The sequence below is a fragment of the Myxine glutinosa genome, chromosome 5, assembly GCF_964187855.1.
Source record: "Myxine glutinosa chromosome 5, kmMyxGlut1.1, whole genome shotgun sequence".
Taxonomy (NCBI): Eukaryota; Metazoa; Chordata; class Myxini; order Myxiniformes; family Myxinidae; genus Myxine; species Myxine glutinosa.
This window is the reverse complement of record NC_136265.1, coordinates 210,829,827-210,848,132: the sequence shown is the minus strand read 5'-3', so window position 1 is coordinate 210,848,132 and position 18,306 is coordinate 210,829,827. Positions and strand designations below refer to the sequence as shown.

The 18,306-nt window shown below is 50.9% G+C and overlaps 2 protein-coding genes across 2 annotated transcripts in view; one reads left to right on the top strand and one right to left on the bottom strand.

Moving 5' to 3' along the window:
• Nucleotides 1-18,306, top strand: part of LOC137414229 (uncharacterized) — a 193,399-nt gene that overhangs the window by 111,607 nt on the left and 63,486 nt on the right. The gene's annotated exons all lie outside the window — the stretch shown is intronic.
• LOC137413929 (growth factor receptor-bound protein 2-like) overlaps nt 1-18,306 on the bottom strand; it is a 115,321-nt gene that overhangs the window by 62,768 nt on the left and 34,247 nt on the right. Inside the window, exon 2 of the mRNA XM_078779441.1 lies at nt 2,598-2,695. Coding sequence (XP_078635567.1) covers nt 2,598-2,695 — 98 coding nt within the window. The remainder of the gene's footprint in view (nt 1-2,597; nt 2,696-18,306) is intronic.

The following is an 18,306-nucleotide window of genomic DNA, read 5'->3' as shown; positions in this document are numbered from 1 at the left end:
CCTTCTTTCCTGTGTTGTGAAATACAAGGTGTCTTCGTATTTCTCTAGAAGTTTTATCTTTAGCCAATGCTTTGAATAAGAAAGGCTCTTCTCTGGTGACTGATCAAACTCCTGCAGCTTTTCATGGACTTGGTCCATGTTCATTACCCCATGCTCTAATTCTGAGTCTAATCATTCGCAGAATTCAATAAAAACTGCCTCTCGCTCCTCATCAATACTCCTCTGTCCTCTCTTCCTTTTTCCTTCCTCATCAGTCTTGGACAAACTGTCACCTCTCGCAAACATAAGTTTGCATCGCAAATTGTACAGTGTTTCTTCTGCTACCAAGTCGTTGATCCCTTCCAGGCGTCCAGTGACTTCAGTGCCCCAGTCATCCCCGCGACTCCGTGCTGTCTTCAGCAAGCTTGCCTTCAGTGTATCTGCAGTCAAATTATCTGGCACTCTGTATTTCTTTCTAGCTTGTGCTGGATTATTTTTGTAGAGCTGGGCTGGTTGGTTGCAAAGAATGCATACATCCTTATACAGGAGGTCAACTGACTGTGATCTTCTAGAACTGCAGCCAGTTGATGAACTGAACTCACAAGTAGTGCGTCTTCTCTTCAACTTTGATGACTCTTTCTCTGCCTTTGATGCTTGAGCTGACTTCTTGGTGGTTGCAACAAAGTTGTTGTACAGATCATTTTTACACTTCTGGTGGTACCTCAGTTTTCCTTCCTTTTGAGCCTCCTTCATACGTTCCACAACAGTAACATTTTCGACAGTTTCTGCTTGTTTCAATAAAGTTGAGTATCCCTTTGGAGTTGCCTGTATGAGCCTTTCAGCTGGTGTATCCGAGCGTGCACAGATGAAGCAATTGAGCACAGGTGGAGTAACGTCTTCATCCATATTGCTAGACTCCATGTCCTGCAAAGTAGAAAATGAGATATATTTAGAAATTATTTTTCCACAAAGGAGTGTCTGTGGTGAAATATAAATGTTAACAATCAACTCAGAATCATGAAAAACCCTTATTTGACCCCTCATAAGTTACTTAAGGGCCGATTTAAAAAAATAAAAATTCTCGAAAATAATTTTTCGGTACCCGAATTCAACAGCTTTTTTTCTGGGTTTCCCACCGGAGTTGACCTTCAACATTTTAACACATGTTATTACACACCTTTACAAACATATTGGTGAAGAAATTTTTTGGTAACAATTTAGTTAACAGATTTTCATATGTTTCCCTTACTAGCAACCCTCTTCTGATGAAACTGTCAAAATCAAGACTCCCTGCTCACCTTCACCCTTTCATTCCTCTTTTCTCCCACCTCTGGAACAAAGCCCCCCACTCCCTTCAATCCCACTCCACCCTCCAGGTCTTTAAAACAGCTGTTCACCACCATCTCTTATCTTCCCCCATCCAAAACCTTGATCTTTTCTACCCCGTTAATGCACCCCAAATCCACTTTTTTGAAATACCGACTTCTTTCCTTGAAGTCCTCATAGTGTCCATTTGTTTTATACCTCTTCAACCCCCCCCCCCCTCCCCTTTCCCATACCCTCTTCCCCCAAGCCCTCTCCCTCCCACAGATCTCCCGATGTCTCTGTTCTCTACTGTTGTACTTGTGTGCTTCCCTCTCTCTCCCCATCTTTTCTCCCACCCCCTTTATTATATGTTTCATGTGTCCGTTTATGTTTTTTTGTGATTTATGTTAGCTCCTACACGAGCCTCGGTCTTGTATGCAAAAAATATATAATATATTTATAATAATAATAAAAAAGTGACGAGTAAAAAGGCCATTAAAAATGACGGTTTTGAACAGTTTATTCGACACTACAGCTTCGTGAGCGTGCCAAAGTCTAAAGCCTCGGACTCGTGTCGGATGTGCTGATATCTTCTTTATTTATTAGACATCATACGGACATACATGAACACTCATTTTACTCTGTGCGCTTTGAACATCACGTGCAGAGAATTTCACCTTACTGCACCTTGTATTTATTGCGATTTTTAAAAACGCTTCTGTACACTGCCCTTGAGGCTCGGTTTGCAACCACCATCTACAATTCCAATAGAAGACATAATTACTCTTTTATGGAATATGATTTTCGAGTTTGTATTATCCTCAAAAATAGACCGTAGTGAACAGACTAGAAATCAGACTAAAAATCCGACTAAAAATAGAGACTATAAAAGACAGAACAGACTATAAAAAAATAAAATCAGAACAGACTAAATAAAATAGACCGTAGTTTTAGGTGGTAATAGATTGGTCTTTAAAACCTACCCTTATGAAGAGGACAGACATCTGTACAACACACACAAACTGATATTGTGTTTTATATGTTAGACTATAAATCAGCAAACCATCACTTGCTTTACGTTGATAGAAGCAATAGAATATCGTACAAAAAGGGACAACAAGTAGTTGATTCAAATAGAACCTGAGGATTGTAAACTTAACTTAGTGCAATAACTAAATCACCTGCGAATTCGATCTCACTTCCCAAAATATTTTCTCCCTTCCTTTTTTTGTATACAAGATTGCCTCTCATGGAAGAGCTAGAAAGAAGAGCATAATCTGTCCTGTTTTTTATTCTCCTTCTGGCATACATACGGATGGGGCTGCATCTGAATGTAGTTTTTGGGGATGAAACCGTCACGACCACGCAGCTCGGCCTTGTACCAGTTTTGGTCACAATCTTCATTCAGGATCTGCAAAAAAGAAACAGGAGGCATTGAAGGCAGAAACAATGAGAAGAAAGGATGAGGGTTTGGCAAAATAAATGAGCAATTAAATTAAATATTGCATCGAAGAATACTAGACTGTGTCGAGGCAAGTGTTGGGCCGTGTTGGCGGACAATTTGAAGTTTTTATTTTATTTTAAATAAACCAGAGGTTGACAAAAGTGTGCGAACAAAGTTGTGATGTTTTAGGTGTTACTCTCTCGTTGGAGCAACATGGATGTAACTGCATCTGATGAAGTACGAATATCCAAAACATCCACCTTGCTTTGCTTCCCACGGCGGTTTGCATGCCTTTGTCTAAATTCAGTAATCCCTCGAAGGTGAGTATATATATATTTTTTCTTTAAACAATCATATATTGTACCATTAATGTATTTATTATTTATGTGATAAAGCAGGAGTGTCTGTCTGTCTGTCTATCCGTCTGTCCCCGAACTACTCCTTCAGTTTTGGGGCGCCCTGGCAAACTTTCTGCGAAACCTTTAGAGGTCCCAGTGGGTGTCCTGAGGTGGTTGGAGGTTTCATACATTTCTAAATACAATTATGATTTTGAGTTTACACCCATACAAAGCTGCTCTCTCTCCACATATAAACTAATTCACGGGTTTAGTATTTTTTTTTTTTTTTTTTGTATACAAGATCGAGGCTCGTGAAAGAGCTAAATTGCATTGTTTGCATTATTGCATTATTGCATTGCATTATTAGCAGTTTCGCCATTTACTGCATGTGGAACCATAAGCTGGTTCAGTAATATCTCAATGCAATTGTGATTTTGAGTTTCCACCTGATCCACGCCGATCTTTCTCCTAAAAATGGGAAAAATGAGGAATCCAGTCTATCAATAAGTTTGTCCGTTTGTAGACAGACACATTAGGTGGTTCAGCATTCATTGTTTCAGCATTATCTGTGCACAGGATGTCCAAGATACGTTCCAGAAAGGTTGGACATATACGGAAATGACGGATAGCGAGGAAGTTTTCCCCATAACAATTCCCCCATAACAAAGGGGGACACATTCAAACACATAGTTTACATCTCATACAACACCAATCAACAAGCCCAGCTATCAAAAAATACATATGAAACGCACAAAACATAGGTAATTAGAAAGAGCAATCGAAGATTGCAGACCCTCACCAGGATGTGTTTTCAGTGGTGTTTAAGGCTTTTGTGTTAAAAAAAAATATGGCGGCCGAACCACGTGACCGATGACGTCATCATTTTTTTTCCACCAATTTATCCCTTGATGCTCAAGAAATTTCATCTTGATCGGATGAAGTTTTGTACTTGTCGAATTATGACGTCATAATGGAGGCACCTATGACATCATCATTACCATATTTTATTCCCCGTGGAGAGTTCTTTACCATGAGCCACGTTTCAATTTTTTCTATTCAGCGGTTTCGGAGATATAGAGGTGTAAAGTTTTTCGGTTTTTCCTAGATGGTGGCCAAACCACGTGACCTATGACGTCATAATTATCATTAAAAAATTATACAGGTGGAGTTGCACCTATGGTGAAAATTTCCTGTCAATCGGACCAACGGTTGCAGAGAAAATCATATTTATTCTGTGCGGACAAACAGACAAACGGATTCAAATGCAATACCCTCTCCTCTGGCGAGGGTAATAAACCAGCAAAATTCCGGCGGAATGGACGGACAGCCAAACACTGTTTCAGACGACATTGCCCTGCAGGCTACGCCGTAGAAATAAATTTGCGATTTGGTTCTCATTTAACATCAATAAATGTAATGTGCTGGAGATGGGTAAGAAAATAGAGATTACATGGTGTACGGGGCAGTCTTGGAGCATATCACGCAGTATAAAGATCTGAGGGTGGTAATAGATATGGGAAGTAAGCAGACACACAGTACAAGGCAGCTAAAGGTTTAAACATAACAGTGTGGCGGACACAAAAGCCCACTGGCGTGGTGACATCATTCCGCGCACCAAGTGGGCGGTGGCCACGCACCAGGGGTAGGCGTGGCCTCATGATATACACCGGGCGCCCAGCCCGGGACAGTACAGTGTTACAGTGTAGTCTTACAATAAAGACGTTTATATGTTACCGCTTGTCCGCTTCCTCCTTGCTCACAAGCAGCGCGCGTAACGCCGCGCTTTACTGGTGACCCTCGACGTTGGATCTGCTGGAGCGATCCTTCCACACGCGACGCCATCGCCATGGCCGACTTCGTCAAACTTCCGGAATTTTGGGAGGCTCAGGCCGAAGTCTGGTTCGTCCAGGCCGAAGCCCAATTTCAGCTTCGGCGCCTCACCGGCGATGACACGCGCTATTGCCACGTCGTCGCCTCCCTCGGGCCCGGCACGGCCGCTCGAGTTGTGTCCGTCCTTCGCCACCCACCGAACGGCCACAAGTACGAGGCACTCAAGCGGCTACTCCTAGCCACGTTCGGCCTTACGGACGACGCACGGGCCGACCGCCTCCTGGATCTCCCCGAGCTCGGTGAGACGCGCCCGTCGGTCCGAATGGACCATATGCTGTCACTGTTGGGCGACGAAGCCCCCGGTTCGCTATTCCGGGCGCTTTTCCGGCGCCAACTTCCAGCGCAGGTCCGCCTCGCGTTGGCCGGGACCGAGCTAACGGAACCCCGAGCATTGGCGGCCGAGGCGGACAGGTACTTCGCCGCTTCGGACATGCGGGCGAGCGTCGGCGTGGCCGTCACGGCCCTCGACGCTGATGTTCAGCAGCATGTTCCACAGCATCAGCTTCTACAGCACGCTGATGTTCAGCAGCATGCTGATATGCACCTCGTGAACGCCGCCACGCCCCGCCCACCGCCGCGGCGAAAACCGCCACCGCGGGGAAACCCGCCAACTCCACCGGCCTGGCGGAGCCAGCCGCGCTCCTCCAGCTCCACCACCTGGTGCTGGTTCCACGCCAAGTTCGGCCACGAAGCTCGGCGGTGTCATCCGCCGTGCTCCTTCAACGGGTCGGGAAACGCCCGGGCCGGCGCTCAATAGTGGCGATGAGCGCCGGCCATTCGAACAGCCTGCTGTTCATAACGGACACCTTCTCCAGGCGCCGTTACCTGTGCGACACGGGAGCGCAGGTGAGTGTCATTCCCGCCGGCACGTCAGACAAGCACGCCGCGGGTGGGGGCCCCGCGCTGCTTGCCGCGAACGGGACGCCCATCCGTACGTACGGAAAACGCTGCCTCTCTCTGCGGTTTGGAGGGCAGGTTTTCCGATGGACGTTCGTCACCGCCGACGTGCCCATGGCACTGCTTGGCGCGGACTTCCTGTGCGCTAATGGGCTCCTGGTCGACGTCAAGCGCAGACGGCTTGTCCAGGCCGAGACGTTCAGCTCGCTCGCTTGTGCGTTGCCCAGCTCAACGAGCGGCTTGCCAAGCGGCTTGCCGAACGATTCGGTTCCGGCCACGTTGGTCTGTACGCTTCCGGCAGCGGACGCATTCACCCGCCTCCTCGCCGGCTTCCCGGCCCTCACGCGGCCCACCTTCTCGGCCGGGGCCGTCAAGCACGGGGTGGCCCATCACATCCCCACCGTCGGGCCACCGGTCTACGCCCGGGCACGCCGCCTCGAGCCGACGAAGCTGGCGGTGGCAAAAGCGGAGTTCGCTACCCTGGAGCGACTCGGCATCGTTCGGCGCTCAGAGAGCGCTTGGGCGTCGCCGCTGCACATCGTGCCGAAGCCCGGCGGGGGATGGCGACCGTGCGGGGACTATCGCCGTCTCAATGACGCCACGACTCCCGACCGCTACCCCGTCCCCCACATTCAGGACTTTTCCGCCCGTTTGGCGGGCAGGTCCTTCTTCTCGAAGGTGGACCTCATACGCGGCTACCATCAGGTCCCCGTCAGGCCGGAGGACGTCCCGAAGACGGCGGTCATCACGCCATTCGGACTCTTCGAGTTCTTGCGCATGCCCTTCGGTCTGAAGAATGCGGCTCAGGCGTTCCAGCGACTGATGGACAGCGTCCTGCGCGACTTGGATTTTGTCTACGTTTACCTGGACGATATCCTCGTCGCCAGCGCGTCCCGCGAAGAGCACCTACGCCACCTCCGCACGCTCTTCGAACGCCTGGGCCAGCATGGCCTGATTGTGAACCCCGCAAAGTGCCGGTTCGGCGCCGCCACAATCGATTTTCTGGGGCACCGTGTCACCAGGCACGGAGCCGTCCCCCTACCGGCCAAGGTGGAGGCGGTGAAGGGGTTTCCACGCCCCCGCACGATCAGAGGGCTGCAGGAGTTCCTGGGCATGGTGAACTTTTACCATCGGTTCCTGCCCCGTATCGCCCAGCTCCTGCGCCCCCTGCACGAAGCTCTCCGAGGTAAGCCGGGCAAAGGCGACGTTACCTGGACCGAGCAGATGGACACGGCGTTCACGGGCGCGAAGCTCGCCTTGGCTAACGCCACCATGCTCGCGCACCCGGCGCCCGATGCACCGATCGCCCTCACCACCGATGCCTCGGACTACGCGGTGGGCGCAGTGCATGAGCAATGGGTGCGTGGAGCTTGGCAACCGCTGGCGTTCTTTAGCCGGCAGCTTCGCCCGCCCGAACGCCGTTACAGTACCTTCGACCGCGAGTTGCTCGGACTTCACTTGGCGGTCAGGCACTTCCGCCATCTGCTCGAGGGCCGGGCGTTCACTGCCTTCGTCGACCACAAGCCGCTGATCTTTGCGATGGGCAAAGTCACCGAGCCGTGGTCGGCCCGGCAGCAGCGTCACCTCTCGGCCGTGTCCGAGTACACGACGGACATCCAGCACGTCGCGGGGAAGGACAACCCGGTGGCGGATTGCCTTTCCCGGGCCGTCGCCCACGCAGTCCACCTCGGCATCGACTATGCCCGGATGGCAGCGGACCAGGCCGCTGACCCCGACGTCCAGGCCTTGCGGACCGCCGTCACGGGCCTCCGCATCACCGAGGTGCCGTTTGACGGCGCGGGCGCGGCCCTCTTGTGCGACGTCTCCCTCGGGCGTCCTCGCCCCATCGTGCCCGCGGGCTGGCAGCGCCAGGTGTTTGACGCCATCCACGGCCTGTCCCACCCGGGCGCGAGGGCCTCCCAAAGGCTGATCGCCGACAAGTTCGTCTGGCATGGCCTCCGGAAGGCCGTCCGCGGCTGGGCCAGGACGTGCCTCGCGTGCCAGCGCGCCAAGGTGCACCGGCACACCCAGGCCCCGTTGGCCCCGTTCACGGTGCCGGAACGCCGGTTTGACCACGTCCACGTGGACCTGGTGGGACCTCTGCCCCCCTCGCGGGGTTTCACCTACGTCCTCACCATGGTGGACCGCACCACCCGGTGGCCGGAGGCCGTGCCCTTGGCGTCGACAACGGCGGCCGATGTCGCGCAGGCTTTCATCACCACCTGGGTCGCCCGGTTCGGCGCCCCCTCAGACATCTCATCCGACCGCGGCCCCCAGTTCACCTCGGAGCTCTGGGGGGCGGTTGCGCAGGGGCTCGGGGTCCGGCTGCACCGAACCACGGCCTACCATCCCCAGGCTAACGGCCTGTGTGAGCGATTTCACCGCTCATTGAAGGCCGCGCTCCGGGCCACCCTCCGCGACGGCGGCTGGGTCGACAGGCTCCCCTGGGTCCTGCTGGGCCTCCGGACGGCGCCCAAGGAGGACCTGCGCGCATCCGCGGCGGAATTGGTCTTCGGGCAACCGCTGCGGGTGCCGGGCGAGTTCCTCCCCGACTCCACGGCACCATGGTCCGCGGCACAGCAGCGCTCCGCTCTACAAGAGACCGCCCAGAGGTTCGCCCCGGTGCCAACGGCATGCCACGGGCACCCACCGACGCACGTCGCCCCGGAGCTTCGCACGGCGGAGTACGTCTTCGTCCGCCACGATGCCCATCGGACACCACTGCGGCCCCCGTACGACGGGCCTTTCCGCGTGCTGGAGACCGGGGCGAAGCACTTCACCCTGGACATCGGCGGTACTCCTGACCGCGTTTCGGTAGACCGCCTCAAGCCGGCCCACCTCGATGTGGACCATCCACCGCCAGTGGCCCGACCCCCACGTCGGGGCCGCCCTCCTGCGGGCGGACCCCCGGCACCGCCCAGCCCCGCCGCCACGCCGCCCCCCGGTCCTGCACCCATCCCAGGGGCAGCCAGGGGCATCCCACCTGGCATCCCTGCACCCCGGACGCCGCCGATCGCCAGGGGGCGCTTCGGCCGGGTCATTCGTCTGCCCCGCAAACTGGCCCTCCAGGTGCGCGGGAATTCTGGGGGGGCGCGTGTGGCGGACACAAAAGCCCACTGGCGTGGTGACATCATTCCGCGCACCAAGTGGGCGGTGGCCACGCACCAGGGGTAGGCGTGGCCTCATGATATACACCGGGCGCCCAGCCCGGGACAGTACAGTGTTACAGTGTAGTCTTACAATAAAGACGTTTATATGTTACCGCTTGTCCGCTTCCTCCTTGCTCACAAGCAGCGCGCGTAACGCCGCGCTTTAACAGTGTTTTCGGTTGTATTTGTACGAGGACACACTATGAATTTAAAGCGGAGGTGTTAACAATGCATAGGAATTTGGAGGCCTCATCTGGAGTATTGTGTTCAGTTTTGGTCACCACATCTGAAGAAGAATTTATCTACCATAGAGAAGTTTCAGTATATAGTGACTAGATTGATTCCAGGGCCTGCTAAGCTATGAGGAGCGGCTGAAGGAGACAAGACTTTATACATTACTAGAAGGGGTATCTAAACAAGAATGTATCAATTGGATGCAGGTTTATTAGCAACAACGATGAACAATCAATCTGCAAGACAAAGAAAGCGATGGTAGATATTAGAATAAGATAATAGATACAGAATATGCAAATAACAATGCGCAGTATTACACAAGATGAGAACGCAATAGTGAACAGCACCATACAAGAGTTGTCTATCTCCCTTTCCCAAAAACGTTCAATTGTGACACAGAATAGAACGAAACTGGAGACCGAGAAAAAGGATCACATGAGTTTATAATTGATATTCTTCTGAATTGAATCGGGCTGGTGGTTTGATAATTCGCTTCGGGCGGCCCGTCACCACCCGATCAATCGTCGGAGTCCTCTGAGGGCAGTTCGTAATTTCCTGGTCCATTGTGGGAGTCTCCGGTGGGTGGTTCACTATCGCCCTGTCCGACGCCGGAGTCCTCTCCAGCTGGTCCATCATCACCCGAACCGTCAAGGGGGCAGAAATAGGCAGTGACCGTGGAGGTGTGGCGGTGGTCTGCACATGTGGTTGGTTAGCGACTCTCGCGGGTGGTGTCATCGCGGTGGTGGAGCGGAGTGTCTGTAATGGTAAGCCCGGCGCAATGACATGTTGGGGTTCACCCTTCTGGGGAGTGGTAACAGGATTGAGACAGACTCTTGGAGCGGCGATGGGTTGGGTACCAGACGTTAAGTATTTCGGTACGATTGGCATAACACTTGGCATAACGGTTGGCAGCATGCCACTTTTGCCAGTCGTAGTGGGAGTTGTCATGCTGAAAGGCGTAAAACGTCGCAGGAACTTACGATTCCGGAGAGTGATTCTTCCGGAGCCATCCACCTTGACAACGTATTGATCGAATTGTTTTACCTCAATCACGGTTCCGGTCCGGTCCCATTTTCGTGGTTCCAGGCCGGTCTGGTTCTGGATCCGGACATGGTCCCCGACGGCCAGTGGAGGTAGTTTTGTCGTGTGTTCAGAGAGTCTTTCGATCTCCCTGGCATGCCGAATGCGCAAAGCTTCCTCACGATTGTTGCGTGTTTCCCGCCAGGTGTCCGATGGCAAGTATCTGCCTGGGATGATGGGTATGAAGTCCTTGACTGGCCTCTTGAAGATGATCATGGCTGGAGACAACCTAGTGTCCTGATCCGGTGCATTCCGGTACTGGAGTATTGCACGTTGGAACTGATCAGTGTCTAGTTCACCATTGGAACCAGTGTTATCGGTGATCATTCTTTTCGATGTTTTGACTGCGATCTCGGCACGACAGTTGCTGTGTGGGAAGGCAGTGGATGACAACCGATGGTTAACGCCCCACCGACGCAAGAAGTCTTGGGTGTCATGTGCCGTGAATTCTGGCCCACAGTCAGATGCCAATTCGTCGGGGATACCATAAGTGGCGAAGTTCGACCGCAGACATTTCACTAGGCCTTGTGCCCCACCAGTTGTTAGCTGAATGATTGGCCAATTAGAGTAACGATCAACGGTGACCAAATAACTCCGACCCTTGTGATGAAAGTAATCTGAACAAACGTACTGGAAAGGGTAGGCAGGTTCAGCTGAGGCTGTAGGTGGAGCGCTTGGTTGCGATGGGGCCATTCGATTGCAGTGTGAGCAGCGATTGCGCATCTCATGAATCTGGGGAGTGATTCCAGGCCAAAAGATCGAGCTGCTGGCCCGGGTGGTCATAGCCGTGACTCCTTGGTGAGCAGCATGAAGATTCTCAAGGACAAGCTTCCGTAGCTTCGGTGGGATGATAATCCTCCCCTTGTAGACCACTATGCCATCAATAGTGTAGAGGTGTTCACGGAAGGGAAAGTATTCCAAAATGGACACAGGGAAATCGTCCCGACTGGCAGGTAGACCCTGCTCAATAGAATCGAGTAACTGCAGCATCTGAGTGTCACTTGCTGTTTCGTCCCGAACATCGTCCCAAGTGACGGACCGCACAGAATCGAGCGTCTTGATGGCTGCCATAGAAATAGCCATTTCCATGCCAGTGTCGTCATCTGTGGTCCACAGCCCAGTCAAGGTGTGCTGTCTTCGTGTAGTCGATGTGGCCACATCCATAATGGAGGAAATGTCATCCACCAGTGGCAGTCGTTCCGATGGTCTGGCACCCGACGGATGTCGTGAAATCGCATCTGGTACGCAGTGTCGTTTTCCCGGGATGTGGATAATTCGGAAACGATATGCTAGAGTCCTTTCTTTCAAGTTGGCAAGCCGCGTGTTATGGATGTCCTCTAATCGTCTGTCGCCAAGAAGCTTGATTAAGGGCTTGTGATCGACGGCAATAATCAGGTTCTTGCATCCCAACACAAAATACTTTACTTTTTCCAGGCTGTCCGCCACTGCTAGAGCTTCACCCTCTATCGGAGCATAGCGCGACTCCGCTGCATGGGTGAAGCGGCCTCCAGCAAGGGTGATTTTCCAGCCATCGGGGCAGCACTGTGGGGTTTCACCAGGGCATCTGCAGTGTTTTTGGAGGAGCCAGAAGCCAATCCCATCCTTCGACCAGTCAGTTGCGAGACATGTTGTCCGTTCCTTGTCAAAGATCCGGACCCCATTTGCGACTTCAGATATGATGAGTCGTTTTGATTCTTCGAATAGGGATTGTAGTGTTGCATCCCAGTAGAAGGGGGTGCATGGTTTTAGGAGGTCCCGAAAAGGTCGCATCCTCTCGGTCATGCTGAAGCAGTATGTTACCTGATTGACTAGCCCAAACCAGGAGCGAATGTCAGTAATTGTTTTTGGTGTGGGGAAGTCCTGTATCGCTTGGAGATACCTTTGGCATGGTCGTACACTGTCCATGGTGATCTCGAATCCAGCGAATTCGACCGTGTCCTGACCAAAATGGAATTTCGTCGGATTTTGCGTAATCCCATTACGGCCGCACAGGTCGAGCCAGTTGCATGTCTGAAAAAAGCTCTCTTCCAATGTGTCGCTCCACATGATGGTATCATCAATACATTTGGACTTGTTTTTGAGGTCCGATACAATTTCGTCAAATCGTCTGGAGTATCCATCACCTGAAGCGATGTAACCTTGGGGAGTGGTGCAGTAACGGTATCGGCCCCATGGTGTGATGAACGTTGTCAGATGGCGGTCACATTCTCTGATTGGAACGCTGTGATAGCCATTCCAGGCGTCTGTTACCGTCTTTTTGGTGTTATGTGGCACCGCCATTGCTTGATGGAAGGGTGACTGGGTGTGGTGGGTCTCACGTGTGCAGTGCGCATTCAGTGGTTGCAGATCAACTGTCCTCCGTGGGGTCCCATCCTTCTTTGGACAGACGACCATTCTGCTGCACCATGTCACTGGTTCACCAATTGGCACCGGTTCCAGAACCCCTAACCTGATGTCGCGATCGATGCCAGCCTTGACTTCTGCCTGCCAGTGTAAGGGGACAGGCACTGGGGTGTGCACCGCTTTTGGTGTTGCCTCGGGGTCAACCATCAGTGTGAGAGGCGGACCTTCCATGTGGGGTAGTGGCTGGTGTTCACAGACATTGAATGTGCTGCTTTTGTAGTACTCCAGTAGCCATTTCTCCAGCCTCTCTCGGTTCTCGTCAGTGGCCGGAAATGGGATAGATGTAGGCAGTGTAGGGGGAAGCGATCTTTCCGGGCAGTTACAATTTGCATCGATAACTGCTGCCACTGCAGCACCAACTGTGTTGGATTCGCCAATGGTTGGGAAGCTACTAGACACGAGGCCTAGATCGACGCATGCTTCACGACTGAGATACATGTTCCGTGTGTCAGGTGAGATGTAGCAGATTTGTCGGGTTTCAATAATGTCGCCATTGGCTGTGCGACCAGACAGGTGTAGGAGCATGGCGCCGATAATCCGGACCCTTCCACTGTTAACAGCATTCATCTTCAGGTTGACAGGTAACAGGTCTTCATTACGCAGCCCGAGTTTGTGGAAAATATGAAGTCCTGTGAGGCAGCTTTGACAGCCAGTGTCGGCCATGGCCTGGAGCCTGGCCGATTTTGGTCGGGATGACAGTGGCTGGCCGAAATGGTCATAAGCTTCCTTATCGATCCGTGCTATGAGTTTTATGTACGGCTGTGGTTGAGACTTCTTCTTGGTCCAGCCAGAGAGGTGGTCAAATATATGGTGGTCGAGGTGTAGTGGAGTTGACGAGGTGGCCATGGCCCTTTTAATTTGCGGCTTCCAAATGGCCGTTTCTCGTTCCGTGACAGAGCAGAGGAGATCGTGGACCTGGCTGCTTTCTTCCACATCATGAGCATCCATTGATTTGTCCGTAGGTTTGTTGTCCGCCTTTTTCGTGCCTCCCCGGCAGACATGTGCAAAATGGCCGCGAGTGGCGCATTTACTGCATGTTTTCCCGTAGGCATTGCAGAATTGACGCCTTTGGTCGATGTTCGGCTGTTTGCCATGACCAGTTTTGCCGCAATAACTACAAATGGCCGCCTGCTTGTCGGTAGTGATCAGGGCTCTTTTGTTCTTCCAGTTTTTGTATTGGCTTGCGCCATGAGCGCCTTCACTATCGAGCAAGGCATTCTGGGAGCGTTTCCCTGCTTCCTTGGCCTCGACGAAAATGAGAACTTCCTCCAAGCTCATGTTCTGATTTTGATCGCCGAGAATGTCCTGTTGTATATCTTGATCGGCGAGTCCCCGACATAGGACATCGCGAACCATGTCCTTGGTGTAGTTGACATCAGTAGGGGGATTGCATGAGCATACAACAGAAAACTTGCAGATCTCAGCTTGACCAGCCAGACGGGCTGCGTAGGTACGAATTGGTTCTTCTCGGTCCTGTCGCATGTTGTGGAGGTTGACGCGGGACACCATAGTATTCTCCTCTCGGACAGCAAGGGACCGAATGGCTTGTAGTATAGCTGCCTCGTCCTTGATTTCAATGCGTGGGTTGCTGCGGTGGAGGTCACGTCGTAGGTTATCATCACAACATTCAAGGAGTTGAACGCGAACATCATTGCCGATTATCTGGGTCGCTGCCTTGTAACCATCCCATCTTCTGGTGAAATATTGCCAATCCTCGCTGGTGCCGCCGGTTTGGATACGAGGACGGCTGACTTTGTCCGGTTTGGCTGGTGCAATGGACATGTGAGTCATGGCGTGGATGGAGAGCTGGATAGCAGCAACGGCATTGTCGGTGCTGTCAGTAACGTAGACACAGCTCGGGAAGGGGCAGACTGCAGCAGGCATCTTCAGAACGATTGATTGTTCATAAACAAGAATGTATCAATTGGATGCAGGTTTATTAGCAACAACGATGAACAATCAATCTGCAAGACAAAGAAAGCGATGGTAGATATTAGAATAAGATAATAGATACAGAATATGCAAATAACAATGCGCAGTATTACACAAGATGAGAACGCAATAGTGAACAGCACCATACAAGAGTTGTCTAGTATCCGGCGTTACCCGGTCTATTTTTTTTTTGTGGGGGTTTAAAACACTTCCCTATACCCACGAAGGAATGGTCGCCCTACATACTTCCCTACACCCACGAAGGAATGGTGTCCCTACACACTTCCCTACACCCACGAAGGAATGGTGTCCCTACATACTTCCCTACACCCACGAATGAATGGTGTCCCTACACACTTCCCTACACCCACGAATGAATGGTGTCCCTACACACTTCCCTACACCCACGAATGAATGGTGTCCCTACACACTTCCCTACACCCACGAAGGAATGGTGTCCCGACATACTTCCCTACACCCGCTAAGGAATGGTGTCCTTACACACTTCCCTACACCCACGAATGAATGGTGTCCCTACACACTTCCCTACACCCACGAAGGAATGGTGTCCCGACATACTTCCCTACACCCGCTAAGGAATGGTGTCCTTACACACTTCCCTACACCCACGAATGAATGGTGTCCCTACACACACGAATGAATGGTGTCCCTACACACTTCCCTACACCCGCTAAGGAATGGTGTCCTTACACACTTCCCTTCACCCACGAATGAATGGTGTCCCTACACACTTCCCGACACCCATGAAGGAATGGTGTCCTTACACACTTCCCTACACCCACGAATGAATGGTGTCCCTACACACTTCCCTACACCCGCTAAGGAATGGTGTCCTTACACACTTCCCTACACCCACGAATGAATGGTGTCCCTACACACATCGCTACACCCACGAAGGAATGGTGTCCTTACACACTTCCCTACACCCACGAATGAATGGTGTCCCTACACACTTGCCTACACCCACGAATGAATGGTGTCCCTACACACTTCCCTACACCCACGAAGGAATGGTGTCCCTACACACTTCCCTACACCCGCTAAGGAATGGTGTCCTTACACACTTCCCTACACCCACGAATGAATGGTGTCCCTACACACTTCCCTACACCCGCTAAGGAATGGTGTCCTTACACACTTCCCTACACCCACGAAGGAATGGTGTCCTTACACACTTCCCTACACCCACGAATGAATGGTGTCCTTACACACTTCCCTACACCCACGAAGGAATGGTGGCCCTACATACTTCCCTACACCCACGAAGGAATGGTGTCCCTACACACTTCCCTACACCCGCTAAGGAATGGTGTCCTTACACACTTCCCTACACCCACGAAGGAATGGTGTCCCTACACACTTCCCTACACCCGCTAAGGAATGGTGTCCTTACACACTTCCCTACACCCACGAATGAATGGTGTCCCTACACACTTCTCTACACCCGCTAAGGAATGGTGTCCTTACACACTTCCCTACACCCGCTAAGGAATGGTGTCCTTACACACTTCCCTACACCAATGATAGGGAAGATAGAGCAATTCAAATAAAATAAAGATCACCAAAAATCCAACTTTTTTTCAATTTTTTTTTGCCTAAACACTCCCTGGCACTGAGTCGTGAACCTCTCAAAGTTTGACGAAGATCCGTTCAACCATCTCTGAAAAAAAAAAATGGCGACACACACATACGTATGTGTGTGTGTGTGTGTGTGTGTAGAGATATAGTATAGATAAAGTATAGATAAAGGAGGTCATTATATTATATCTATACTCTCTTATAGTATAGATAAAGGAGGTCATTATGATGCGATCTGATAGACATGTTTAACATATGGTAATGAAGAGTGTGGGCAAGATATGTTCAGAGGAGTCTTTCAGCAGTATGGACTTGATGAAAAGAGACCAGGTAAGGGTCCATCGCCTGAGGGTGAAGAAGATGAGAGTTTGGACTGCATTAAGGTAGGGGTCTTTCAGATCAGAGAGTAGTTAATGCATGAAATGGTCTCCCTGGAAAGGTAGTAACAGTAGAGGGGGCAGATAGGTTTAAATTGGAATTTTATTGGTACCTGGATGTGTTGTGGACAGAAGAGGGCTATGGGGATATTGGCAGGACTTGTAGGTAGACTGTGTGGATGAGTCGTGGTTTCTGGGGTTGGTGTAGCGCAGGCAAGATGGGCCAAATGACCTCCTCCTGTGCCTAAGTTCCTTGTATATATTCTTGTGTGCAAGTGCAATTATTTTGAGGCAGTAACTGTGATGAAAGAGTTTTGCTGTTGGTCAAGTTTTCATCAAATGTAGATAATCATGGAAAGAGGAGGAAGCATGTAGAGAGAAAGAGAATTGCAATGAAGCTCACCAGGCAACAAGTGCCACGAATTGCCATGGTGATCTTATTGGAGATGGCGCATCTCCGGGCGACAGCAATGACAAGCAATCACCCGCTCACTCAGCATGTTGCTCGTGATGCTGTATCATTTCTGGCACCAGCTGCACTGATGACAACAATTCCTATTTCAAACTTGCAAGTTGCAATAGCCCATTGTACCTTCTGGATAAAAATGGGAATCTCTCTATTGGCAGACGAAATGGTTGCTGTCATCGCTAACAATGCAGGGGGGATGTTATTCCACCCCTTAATAGCGTGTTGTGACAAAAATGAGAGCGACCATGCAAAAGCCACTTGGAAGAGCAATTTGAATCGTGGAACACACTGGTCAAACTCCTCCCTTATTCAAATGCCTGAAAAATTATGTACATTTTCCTTGCCCAATCAGTTCATGGTCTGGATGGAAGTGATGGCTCTTATTGGTTCCATTGCCATTTAAAAGGTTTTTGGATTTTGTCATCATTCTAAACACGAGGGAGTGACGTCAATGGAGGCTGTCTATTCGAGGACACCATGTTAAGCTTCACTACTTCTCTAGGCTACTTCTAGACTAGACTGATTTGTGGGAAAAGGCCATGTATAAGCTTCTAGGTGCATTTTTGTGTAAAAGTTGGGAACCTCACTTTTTAACATCATTAGGGTATGCTGAGTTCGATTAACCCGGTTCCCAAACCAAATTTTGAGGGTTTTTTGTGTGTTTTTAATAAACTGCTGAAGAGCTTGGGCATTGGTGAACTCACAGAGGAGACAATCAAATCTGCAGAAGCGTTCGTGTGCAAAATATATAATAGGATTCAGCACGACATATGTTGTGCTCCAAGACCGGTAAACCAGAAGCAATGTCACCGACAAGTGATGCTCTTCATTTCCATTTGATGTGAGTGCACGATCAAGCCATGTTATGGAGAAATGCTCATTGTGTCATACCTGACCTTCCTGCACCTGTGGAAATGGGATGGAAACGTGGTGATTCAGAACTAGAGCCTATTCTGATGTCACCGAGTCCAATCCCAGAAAGTTGCCTCGAGATGATTTGTTGTGCATGCCAGAAGCAATGCAACACTCGACGCTGCAAATGCCGCTATTCAGAGTTGAGGTGCACATCAATGTGTGCCTGTCAGCGACAGAGTGATGATCAGACCCCTTGTATGAATTTGATGTAGTTTGGCAAAACAACATGTGTGACATTCCAGAATGTTAGTGCTTCATGGCCATGCATACTTAATTTTAGAATAAATGGTTGTAT